This window comes from Hemiscyllium ocellatum, chromosome 49, assembly GCF_020745735.1.
Source record: "Hemiscyllium ocellatum isolate sHemOce1 chromosome 49, sHemOce1.pat.X.cur, whole genome shotgun sequence".
Classification (NCBI taxonomy): Eukaryota; Metazoa; Chordata; class Chondrichthyes; order Orectolobiformes; family Hemiscylliidae; genus Hemiscyllium; species Hemiscyllium ocellatum.
Genome location: NC_083449.1, coordinates 10,637,857 through 10,650,312, shown reverse-complemented (window position 1 = coordinate 10,650,312; position 12,456 = coordinate 10,637,857). Strand labels below are relative to the sequence as shown.

Below are 12,456 nucleotides of genomic sequence, written 5' to 3'. Positions count from 1 at the left end.
CATTCTCATAGCTCATACTGCCAGATATCGGTTGATACCTACACTCTCATTCACAGCAAAAACGGGCAGGAATAGTTTAATTACTTCCTCGGATATATGCAGGAGACACTGACAGGGACAGATTACACTTTTCTAGTCACATAACAGAAAATCACGGTTACAATTTGATACAACACTTTCACTTAACATAAACTCTCAGATACAGTTTGATAAGTACAGTCAATTTCGCACAGAATCTGACAGGTAGAGATTGAAAACTGCACTCTCATATTGACTTGGCAGAAACAGATAGGCATAGATTCAAACCTGTGCTCACATATTCACATTGGCGAAACTGACTGCTAAACTTCCGTATATGCAGAAAAAATTTTCTGACAAGTATAGTTTGATAAAGACACTCAAATATTCATAGGGCATAATGTATTGATCCCAACACTGTCTCACCAAGCAGAAACTGACAGGGAAATATTGATAAATACATTCACATATTCACATTGTAGAGACTGACAGGAAGCGTTGCTTCCGAATTTCTCATATCCACACAGCGGAATTGGTCAGGGATAGACTGACAATTTCACGCAAGTATTCAGCCAGAAAAACTGACAGGTATGGATTGGTAACTACATTTACAGATACACATACATTTTGACAGGGACAGATCAAAACTAAACCCTCAGGAAAACTCAAAGCAGAATATGACAGATAATCCAACAGTGACAGTTACAGATTTATAACTAAAGACTCTGATTCAGAGAACAGAAACTAATGAGGAAAGGTTGATCAATTCACTTTCACATTGCAAAGACAGACAGCAATAGATTGATAAATAAGACACATATACAGAGCAGAAACTGAATGGTGCAGATTGATAAATACATACATACATGCATGGACATAGCAGAAAGTGACATGGCCAGATTGATAACTACAGTCACACATTCTCATTGCAACAACTGACAGCAACACATTGATTGACAATCACTTGCTCATTTCACAAAACTGACAGGTAGAGACTGAAAATGACAGTCACATTCACACAGCAGAATCTGACAGGCACAGATTGATAACACACGTTGACTGAAACTGACAGGTGTATGTTGATAAATGCATTCACCTATTAACAAACCACAACCTCACAGGGACAGGTTATTACGACATTCTCAGATTAACAGAGCAAAAACTGACAGAGATAGGCTGGTCAATAAACTCACACATTCACATTGTGGAGACTGACAAATACATATTAATAGCTGTACTTTGATATTTACAAGTAGAGATGGATAACTCCATTCAAATATTCATACAGAAGAAATTGACCAGTACAAATTGATAAATACATTTACGTATCCATGAAACAGAGACTGACAGGAACAAACTGAAAAATACATTCAGATTGCAGAAAAGGGCTCTCAGCTGCAGGGTTATGGGCTGGTTGCAGGAAGGTGGATTAGAATGGCCATCTGGTGTCTTTGGGTTGGAATGGACATGATATGTCAAATGGACCTCTTATGTGCAATGTCATTTCAATGGATCTATAGTTCTGTGTTAATCTGTCCTGTGAGTCACTGCTATGTGAATGCATAAGTAATTTCAGAAAGGCTTAGAAGGGAAAAATGTGAGCGTATGGTTGTCATTGACAAAGTAGAAATTGACATGAATAGTTCAAAAACGAAACTGATTCCCAGCCCTGCTTGCATTGGATAGTCTCATTCATGGAGCTGTACAGTTATTGGGAAGTTTCCGGACCTCCCTCATTTGGTATTGAATTAACAAAAAGAAAAATCACCAGACATGGAGCAAGAGTAGAATCAGACATGTCGTTCTGTTTGGATTCGTGTCTTTAAAAACAATATCCTAATGATTATTAACAGTTAAAGATGGTCAAACTTGGCTGATGGTGATTTACAGGAGATTTCTGTTCTGTCTTCCTCCAGGCAAATACTGGAACGGCCAAGACAATGTAATATTCTCTCAGTACGAAGCCAAGTGTAACCAGCTGCTTCTAACAAACAGCAGGTATGTCACATTGTCAGAGCGACGAGCCACAGTCAGAGCAGATTGGATTGAGCTCAATTTGAGAGAGAGAGAGAGATGTTCAAACAACAGAGAAAATATGTTAGTTTTTTTTTCTCACACAAATGCACATGTGTCCAGTTTGAACAAATGTCACTATTCACAGCTCATTGACATTTGCACAATTTTCAAACTGTAAAGTCTGAATTCTTGTCCAAAATATACATTCAAGAACTGAAACAAATCTGCCTCAAATTGTTAAAGTACAGATTTGAGATGGGCCAGGAAATCCCTTGTGGACTCAGACCTATAAAGCCTCTCTCTTTTGGTTCATTCTGGAGATCGTACTCTTTGGAAGTCGGGAATAAAATCCTCTTACAGACAGATAAGTTTATTTTTAGTTGTCCCCTTTCTTCGCTAGTAGCATCACTGTTACAACACAACACTGATACCTATAAGCTAAACTAACTAGGTTCTAATAACCTAGGAGAGTAGGATACCAGCTCTTCAAATGCCCCAGCAGGCTATTCAGATGTGCTGATACAAAGTGGCCTCCGTTATACAGAAGTTTACAAAAACATTGCATGTCCTTAATTAGACAGATAAGTGAAAGACAATAATTTGTAAGGAAGAAAAGTTAATTGACAGGTCTGTGTACGCTTGACTAATCACTCTTATAGGCCTGAAGCCATTCTTCAGGTGGGAAAAACATATCCAGCCTGCTTGCGAGGTAAGCTCCTATCATAAAAATATACCAGTCCGAATAATTGGAGAGTCCATAAGGTGACCTTGCACAGCTCACATGTCTGATATAATCGTTTTACAAAATGGCTTCTTGATCTTAAAATGGCTTCCTGACAGATTGTGTCAGAGTCTCTTCAATGTTAGGTTGAGAATAATTTTAAGCTGGGTGCTGATTCCTGCTTTTTATCTTAAGCACAGAATCATTCTGTACCCAAGGCTGAAATATTACTGCAAGGTTGTATTTAAAATGATTAATTAATCTCAAGTTAAACATGCCTTCTTTGCAAATTTGTGATTCAAATTCAACTAAGACATAAGATCTGAATAGTTAGAATTGACAGTGGGACGGTCTGTAGAGTGGTCTGCAAGAACAGCAAGTAAGTTAGGGCTTCATCAATATTACCTTTTACAGAGTTTGTATTTAATAACTGGTATTGGCTACTCAATATCATCATAAAGTCCCAAAATGCAATTAAAATCAATCCATAGCAGATAACCACAAAGAGTTAATTTTCTACAGTCTCCAGTAGCCTCAGCACTAAAATCGTCTCTCTCTGTAGTGTCCTTTTGAACTCTCAAGTCAGCAATTTGTTTTTCTCTCTGTGTTTGCCCCACTTGTAAGAAGTAAGAAGAATCCATTAAAGTTGGCAGCACCTAATCGTTAATTACAAAGCTTTTGATCATACCGAGTTTCGTTTCAGGGTCAGAATCAAACACTGTCATTAATTTCACAAGGGAACGGCTGTGAATGTTATCACTTGGTGTCCTGTCAACAGAGATTCACCAATGCTAAGGCTAATGATCTTAATTGTCTTACAGCATCCTGTTATCATTTGGTGAGCTCAGGTTTCCCCAACTTTAAGTTCTGAGCTTTTTCTGAGCTTTCCTGCCTGTCTATTTTCTAGTGCAGTAAATGTGTTCTATTATTCAGCATTACGTTTTAGTCGAAATGTTTAAAGTCAAGTTTGAAGGCTATGACTTTCTCAAAATCATCCTCATAACAAGTATCCCATAACAAATCACATCCTTGCAGAGAAGTAGCTGCCAGAGAGTTATGTCCCTTTGACAAACAGAAACTGACAAGCAAACATTGATACCTTTGTTCACTCGTTGGCATTACAGAGACAGGCAAAATGACATTGATGACAACACACAATTGACAGGTCAGTTACCAACACACACAAAAACACACACACATCCCCTCCACCTTGTGGGCACTGTCATGGGTAGATTCATGACACTAAGATGTTCACATGACAGAAAGTGACACACAGACTCTTATTTTCATTGCACATACCAACAGGAATGGTTTGACAACTACACTTCCATATTCAGATATCAGAAAGTATCAGACACCGATGAATAATTGTGCTCAAATTTTCATTCAGTTAGAAACTGATATTACAGATCAATAATCAAACTCAACTACTGTCAGGTAGTGACCGAAGGTGACACTTTGGAGATCGCAGAGATAAAAGAAAATCTGACAGGTACATAACGATAATTAAAATTACATTCAGATGTCAGAACTTGACACGGACAGATTGGTAAACACTCATTCTCTTTTACACAATAGTAACTGTCCTAGAAAGATTAATTAGTGCACTCTCATGTTCACAATGCATAAACTGACAGGAACAAATTAGAGTCATAGAGATGCACAACATGGAAACAGACTCTTCAGTCCAACCTGTCCACGCCGACCAGATATCCCAACCCTATCTAGTCCTACCTGCTAGCACCCAGCCCATATCCCTCCAAACTCTTCCTATTTATATACCCACCCAAATGCCTTTTAAATGTTGCAATTGTACCAGCCTCCACCACTTCCTCTGGCTGCTCATTCCATACGCTTGTGTGAAAAAGTTGCCCCTTAGGTCTCTTTTATATCTTTCCCCTCTCACCCTAAACCTATGCCTCTAGTTCTGGACTCCATGCCCCTCATGATTTTGTAAACCTCTATAAGGTCACCCCTCAACCCCTGACGCTCCAGGGAAAACAGCCCCAGCCTGTTCAGCCTCTCCCTATAGCTCAAATTCTCCAACCCTGGCAACAACCTTGTAAATCTTTTCTGAACCCTTTCAAGATTCACAACATCTTTCCGATAGAAAGGAGACAACAATTGCACGCAATATTCTAGCAATGACTTAACCAATGTCCTGTGCATCTGCAACATGACCTCCCAATTCCTGTACTCAATACTCTGACCAATAAAAGAGAGCATACCAAACGCCTTTTTCACTATCCTATCTACCTGCAACTCCACTTTCAAGGAGCTATGAACCTGCGCTCCAAGGTCTCTTGGTTCAGCAACACTCCCTTGGATCTTACCATTAAGTATATAAGATTTGCTTTCCCAAAATGCAGTACCTCCCATTTATCTGAATTAAAAGCCACCTGCCACTTCTCAGCCCATTGGCCCATCTGGTGAAGGTCCTGTTGTAATTTGAGGTAACCTTCTTCACTGTTCACTACACCTCTAATTTTGGTGTCATATGCAAACTTACTAACTGTACCTCTTATGCTGAAATCCAAATCATTTATGTAAATGACAAAAAGTAGTGGACCCAGCATCGATCCTTGTGGTACTCCACTGGTCACAGGTCTCCAGTCTGAAAAACAACTTTCTACCAACACCCTCTATCTTCTACCTTTTGAGCCAGTTCTGTATCCACATGGCTAGTTTTCCCTGTATTCTGTGAGATCTAACCTTGCTAACCAATCTCCCATAGGGAACCTTGTCGAATGCTTTACTGAAGTCCGTATCTACCACTCTGCCCTCATCAAGCCTCTTTGTTACTTCTTCAAAAAACTCAATCAAGTTTGTGAGACATGATTTCCCATGCACAAAGCCATGCTGAGTATTCCTAATCAATCCTCATCTCTCCAAATAAATATACCTCTGTCCCTCAGGATTCCCTTTAACAACTTGCCCACCACCAACGTCAGGCTCACTGGTCTATAGTTCCCTGACTTGTCCTTACCACCCTTCTTCAACAGTGGTACCACGTTTGCCAACATCTCATCTTCCGGCACCACACCTGTGACTATGGATGATACAAATATCTCAGCAAGAGGCCCAGTAATCATTTCTCTAGCTTCCCACAGAGTTCTCGGGTACACCTGATCAGGTCCTGGGGATTTATCCACCTTTATGTGTTTCAAGATACCCAGCACTTCCTCCTCTGTAATGTGGACATTTTCCAAGATGTCACCATCTATTTCCCTACATTTTATATCTTCCGTGTCCTTTTCCACAGTAAATACTGATGCAAAATACACATTTAGTATCCTCCCACATTTTCTGTGGCTCCACACAAAAGCTGCCTTACAGATCTTTGAGGGGCCCTATTCTCTCCCTAGTTACCCTTTTGTCCTTAATGTATTTGTAAAAACCCTTTGGATTCTCCTTACTCCTACTTCCCAAAGCTATCTCATGTCCTCTTTTTGGCCTCCTGATTTCCCTCATAAGTATACTCCTACTGCCTTTATACTCTTCTAAGGATTCACTTGATCTATCCTGTGTTACCTTACATATGCTTCCTTCTTTTTCTTAACCAAACCCTCAATTTCTTTCGTCATCCAACATCCTCTATACCTACCAGCCTTTCCTTTCACTTTAACAGGAATATACTTTCTCTGGACTCTTGTTATCTCATTTCTGAAGGCTTCCCATTTTCCAGCTCTCCCTTTACCTGCAAACATCTGCGCCCAATCAGCTTTTGAAAGTTCTTGCCTGATACAATCAAAATTGGCCTTTCTCCAATTTAGAACTTCAACTTTTAGATCTGGTCTGTCCTTTTCCATCACTATTTTAAATCTAATGGAATTATGGTTGCTGGCCCCAAAGTGCTCTCTCACTGACACCTCAGTCACCTGCCCTGCCTTTTTTCCCAAGTGTAGGTCAAGCTTTGCACCTTCTCTAGTAGGTACATCCACATACTGAATCAAGAAATTTTCTTGTACACACTTCAGAAATTCCTCTCCATCTAAATCCTTAAACTATGGCAGTCTCAGTCTATGTTGGGAAAGTTAAAATCCCCTACCATAACTACTCTATTATTCTTACAGATAGTTGAGATCTCCTTACAAATTTGTTTCTCAATTTCCTTCTGACTATTAGGTGGTCTATAATACAATCCCAATAAGGTGATCATCCCTTTCTTATTTCTCAGTTCCACCCAAATAACTTTCCTGGATGTATTTCCAGAAATGTCCTCCCTCAGCACTGCTGTAATCCTATCCCTTATCAAAAATGCCACTCCCACTCCTCTCTTGCCTCCCTTTCTGTCCTTCCTTTGATAACACTCCCATTTCAGAGAACATGAACTGACAGGTACACTTTGATAACTATTCACAGAACAAAATCTCACATCCATATATTGATACACACACTTTTTACACCTCACAGAAACTGACAGATACAGATTGATAACTAAACTCACATTCACACAGCAAAAACTGAGGGGGTAGATTTATAATGATAGTCGCACACTTGAATTGCAATAACTGATTTATAATGATAGTCGCACACTTCAATTGCAATAACTGACAAGGACAATTAATGACAACATTTACATGTTCATTTGGTAAGAATGGACAGGTACAGGTTGATAAATTAATGTTCATATTCGCAGTGCAGGAAGTGAGAGATGGACACTGCGTGATGATATTGTGGCTTGAAGAGGTTTATTTTGTCCTTTTGTTCTTGAAGAGCAATTTTAAGGCAGAGACACCGAGCCACTAGAGCAAACAGTGTGAGGCCTATTGGGTATCTTTACAGAAACCTGAAGACTCGTCAACAGAAATACTTCATGTTTGAGAAGGAAACCTTGCATTTATTGTTTTTGGAGAAATTTAAGATCAAAAATTACAGACTGTTTAGATAAAGCTTATCATTGCAGCCATTCAATTTGCAAATTACATACATATCAGGATGACAGAACCTCATTGCCAAGGTGCCACCATGACTTTGATGAAAAAAGATGGAAGCATTTCTTAGCAGGAAAAAGTGGACTGTCGCAGTGCATATTTAGAGTCAATGAACTGGATATGTATTGTTTACTAAAAATGTAAAATAATTTTTCAAAATTAGGCCATCTCTGTATATTGATGGATTATTCTTAAGAGGAGTGGAAGGTTTGATAATATTGTGGCTTTAAGATGTTTATTATATCCTTTCTTTCTTCTTGAAGAGAGGTTTTATGGCAGAAGTGTTGAGAAGTCTACCAGAGCCACGAGAGTAAACAGTTTGAGGCTTTTTTATAGTTGGAACAATAGAGGCAGCCTGAGTTAGTGTTGTCAAGCTCTCACAGAACAACATTTTTAGTTTTGGCTTTCAGCAAAGCTATTGGCATCCTGAAGACAGGAAAGCTAGTTTTCCCCTCTCAGTTACAGTCAGAAGCTGCAGATTCTCCCTCTGCTACTGGAGTCGGATGGTAAGACTATTTATTTTATTGAATTTATCTTTTGCCAAGGATGTTTATGGGATATTACTGCACTGAAACAGTTAATTCGGAAGAGTTACTGTATCCATTATTCTGTTAAGTAATCCAACAGAGTTAAGATTTTCCAATTCCTTCTTCATTGTGTTGCACATTAACTGTTGTGGACAGGAAAAAGTACACCTTTTTCAAGCCACACAATCATTCTAACTGATAACTGCCCTCATATTCACATATTAGAAGCAGATTGGTACAGATAGATAACTACACTGCCATATTTGAGCCAGAGAAACATTCAGGAACAGATTAAGCCAAATTCAGGAATTCACAAAGCAGAAGCTGACTGATACAGATGGATAACCAAACTCTTACATTCACAAACCAGAAAACATCAGGTGAAGGTTAATGACCATATTTACAATGCAGAAACTGACAAGTTGAAACTGATAAAAAGTATTCACACAGACACATAGCAGAAACTGATGGGGGGTGGAGGGGACTGATAATTACACAGACATATTCATTGAGCAGAAACTGATTCATAGGAAAGACTGATAGATACAGCAATGGTAATGACTTACACATTCTCACAACAGCGACCTTTTGGGATTGAGCGATAATTGTACGAACGTAATCACTGACAGGTACAGACTGATTACTACACTTACATGTTGAGATAGCAGAAACTGACAGGGACAGATTGTGAGATAGTAATAATCATTCACCTCCTGAAAGCTCACGTGGGCAGATCAAAAGCCGCACTCCCGTTTTACACAGCCACTAACGAGAGATAAACTAACCCTTAACCAACCTGAAATTCTGAAGAACACAACATCATTCACAGTGTAATCAGAGAATCACAGTGATAAAACAAATAACATGAGATTGCCACAATTAAAATTCACACAAATACCATGTTCAAAACAATCCTTAAATAACAGTGGCCAGTTCAGAATGAGTACAAATGACTTGTTACCAAATATAATTCAGAGAAAGTCCACATAGCAAAGTTTATAATGAAAAAAAATCCTGCTCGAAACTGAAATGCACCAAATAATATCTATTCTAATGTAGTGCAAACTAAGGTTTCAGGAACTGAAACATTGGCAGGACACTGCTGACACTGATTGAGGAGCTGAGCAGACAGAGTAAAATTCATGTAGTCAGCAGAAAGCAAAAGGCACAGGTCACAGTACGTCAGTTCCCTTTAGTCGTTGATGTAATCACATTAGAATTGACAGCTATTCTGAGTAACGTATGAATACTTTGGCTGATACTCATTGGAGATTTGAAGAAGAATCGGCGAATAGATAAGTGAAGGGAGTTTATAGAGTAGATGATGGTAGGATGTCCTTCATTTTCAAAGAGTGTAGAGCAAGAAACACAAGCAAAAGAGTACATTCCTTAACTCCCATTTCCCTCCATCACGATGCATTTGTCAAGTAGTTCCATCATTTCCAGGAGTAAAATACACTCCCTGGCAGATTGCAGTGCATTTTCTCACTTGACAACAAATGTGATGCCATTTTAAAATGGAAGAGAAAAGAAAAACATTATCTAAAGATGCAGACTACCTTACAATTAGAATCTCACACTTTAGAGTGAGCTCGGAATTTGATCCCTTCACAAAATTTCGGTTTGTGTTTCCCATGACATTGCAGATCCAGACAGATCCAGATTGAGTCCCAAACTAGCCAATCAGAGTGACGTTACCATGCCTACAACGTAGCGAATCAGAAGTCAGGCTTTCCCCATCCCTCATTAGCATTGATGATGCCGTCAGTCTATAAAGAGCGAGCTCCGAGCCCACTTTCCCTTATTCTGTGTTTGAGAGTGAGTGGCATTATGGCTGAGGATAAGAAGGGTCAAGTTGCCAAGAAGGGCGCCAAGAAAGCGGTGAAGAGGGCGCCACCGAAGGGCGGCAGGAGGAGGAAGCGGTCCAGGAAAGAAAGTTACGCCATCTACATTTACAAAGTGATGAAGCAGGTTCACCCCGACACCGGCATCTCCTCCAAGGCCATGAGCATCATGAACTCGTTCGTTAACGATATTTTCGAGCGTATCGCGGGGGAGGCTTCCCGCCTGGCCCATTACAACAAGCGCAGTACCATCAGCTCCCGGGAGATCCAGACCGCCGTGCGGCTGCTGCTGCCCGGGGAGCTGGCCAAGCACGCCGTGTCGGAGGGCACAAAGGCGGTGACCAAGTACACCAGCTCCAAGTGAAGGACCGCATTGTACTGAAACATACACATCCACAACCCAAAGGCTCTTTTAAGAGCCACCTACAACTTCCCTGAAACAGCTGAATCGTTATGTTTGTGTTTTTTAATTCATATATCTACGAGATTTGTGTTTTATAAACGTTCTGTCAAGTATTGAGTGATCGCTGACCCCGTCCGCGCCTTATTCTCTGGTACCTTCATGTGTATCCTGTAGTCCCTGGCTGGGGAGAGAGATCATGTTAAACGCCACTGTCATTTTTCAGTTGATTGTATGTGTCCTTGTTGCTCTTGGTTATTCGATCAGTTCAGGAGCTAAAAACCCCGGTGGGGCATGAACCCTGAGTTTCATCCCCATCAAACCAAATGCCCCCGGCACCCGCCGGCAAGTCAAAAAAAAGGTTTCCCTCCGAGTCCGATTTTACTTTATTTATTTTTAATTTCCAAATCTCCGCACGGGTATTGTCCGGATGCAGAGCCTTGCCAAATACACCGAAATAAAACTAGAACAGCTGCAGAAGTGGCAATAAATGTGGAGTTTTTTTATCGATCTATGATCGTGTGCAATAGGAGGGTAACTTTACAATATTCTCGAACGATCGTGTTCACTAATGCGCTTACTTGTGAGAACGTAATCTCATGTTGTATCAGTAGATCGGGGTGCTGTTGAAATGTGAAATAAATGATCATTTGCAGAGTGCAGTGTTTGGCGCCCTTTTTTTGGTTCTGCTTATGTTTAACATATGGAAAATCACAATTCAAGATCAGAAATGGGCAGGTTCCAGTAGGTTAGGGAATAAGGTAGAGATTTAATGTAGAGGGCACACTTTTCATGTAGAAGTAAATTATCTCCAGTATTTGTGCATTCTTGTGTGTTTAAACTGCCTACTTTTTGGTACATATTGGCGGGCTTTTCAAATTGTAAAAAAGCGGTTGATGATTTGGCGCCGGTACTTCCCGCCCTCCTCCCTGTGCCCTCTCCGGATTGGGGAATGAGGCAGATATCTGATTGGTCCCCTTGTTCAGCCCCGCCTTATGTTTCAATTCCCAATCAGAAACGGCCGCCCCACCATTCCTCCCGAAGGTATAAGAGGCCGCAATGTGGGCGGAGTGTAGCATTCTCTGTGAAAGTGCTTGTGAATTTGTGATCATGTCTGGAAGAGGAAAGGGCAGTGGGAAAGGTCGCGCCAAGGCGAAGTCTCGGTCGTCCCGGGCTGGCCTGCAGTTCCCGGTGGGCCGTGTTCACAGGCTCCTGAGAAAGGGTAACTATGCTGAGCGTGTGGGTGCTGGAGCGCCGGTCTATCTGGCTGCGGTGCTGGAGTATCTGACGGCTGAAATCCTGGAGCTGGCCGGCAACGCGGCCCGGGACAACAAGAAGACCCGCATCATCCCCAGGCACCTGCAGCTGGCCGTGCGCAACGACGAGGAGCTCAACAAGCTGCTGGGAGGGGTGACCATCGCTCAGGGCGGGGTGCTGCCTAATATCCAGGCCGTGCTGCTGCCCAAGAAAACCGCCGCTGGGGGCGCCACTAAAAAGTGAAGAGATTATTCTTGAATCTGACAACCCAAAGGCTCTTTTAAGGGCCACTCACAGCATCTATGAAAGGAGCTGAACACTCCAGTCTGTCTGATTGAATTATCTTCCTTTAACTGGTATCGGTGTCAGTCCTTGCCTTGTACGATGCTGTACTGTCACTATGTGATCTAATATGAAATCTTTCCTCATGGCCGTTCACCGTTTGAGCCGTAACACAAGGAGCGTGAAAAGTGATCATGCAATATTGATATAACACAATCTTAACAGTGCTCGGAGTACATTATTTTTATTTCTTGTAGATGCGTGTGGTCCCGTGTCTTCAATTATCGTCTTATAAATGAATCATTCAGTCCCTGTACTCCTCGCTCACAGGCAGTTTCACGTTATCTTGAACTACGTTTAGGAAGAGCTGAATTGCCCAGTGCCGCGAGTAAGTTTATAATGAGTGGTCGCTGACCCTCTGTTTTATTCTCGAATGAGTTCCTGTGTGGGGTCCTGT

The 12,456-nt window shown here is 41.0% G+C and overlaps 2 protein-coding genes across 2 annotated transcripts; both read left to right on the top strand.

Annotated features, from left to right (window-relative positions):
* The first annotated feature begins 10,040 nt into the window (after positions 1 to 10,040).
* On the top strand, positions 10,041 to 11,087 carry LOC132837200 (late histone H2B.L4-like). The gene has a single exon (XM_060856918.1). The coding sequence runs from the start codon at positions 10,047 to 10,049 to the stop codon at positions 10,422 to 10,424; it is 378 nt and encodes a 125-aa protein (XP_060712901.1). The 5' UTR covers positions 10,041 to 10,046; the 3' UTR covers positions 10,425 to 11,087.
* A 479-nt stretch (positions 11,088 to 11,566) lies between these two features.
* LOC132837166 (late histone H2A.L3-like) lies at positions 11,567 to 12,184 on the top strand. The gene has a single exon (XM_060856875.1). It carries the CDS (start codon positions 11,571 to 11,573, stop codon positions 11,958 to 11,960), a length of 390 nt encoding a protein of 129 aa, XP_060712858.1. The 5' UTR covers positions 11,567 to 11,570; the 3' UTR covers positions 11,961 to 12,184.
* Positions 12,185 to 12,456: the final 272 nt, after the last annotated feature.

Coding starts and splice junctions, on each gene's coding strand:
- LOC132837166 (XM_060856875.1), top strand. CDS start 11,571: ATGTCTGGAAGAGGAAAGGGCAGTGGGAAAGGTCGCGCCAAGGCGAAG.
- LOC132837200 (XM_060856918.1), top strand. CDS start 10,047: ATGGCTGAGGATAAGAAGGGTCAAGTTGCCAAGAAGGGCGCCAAGAAA.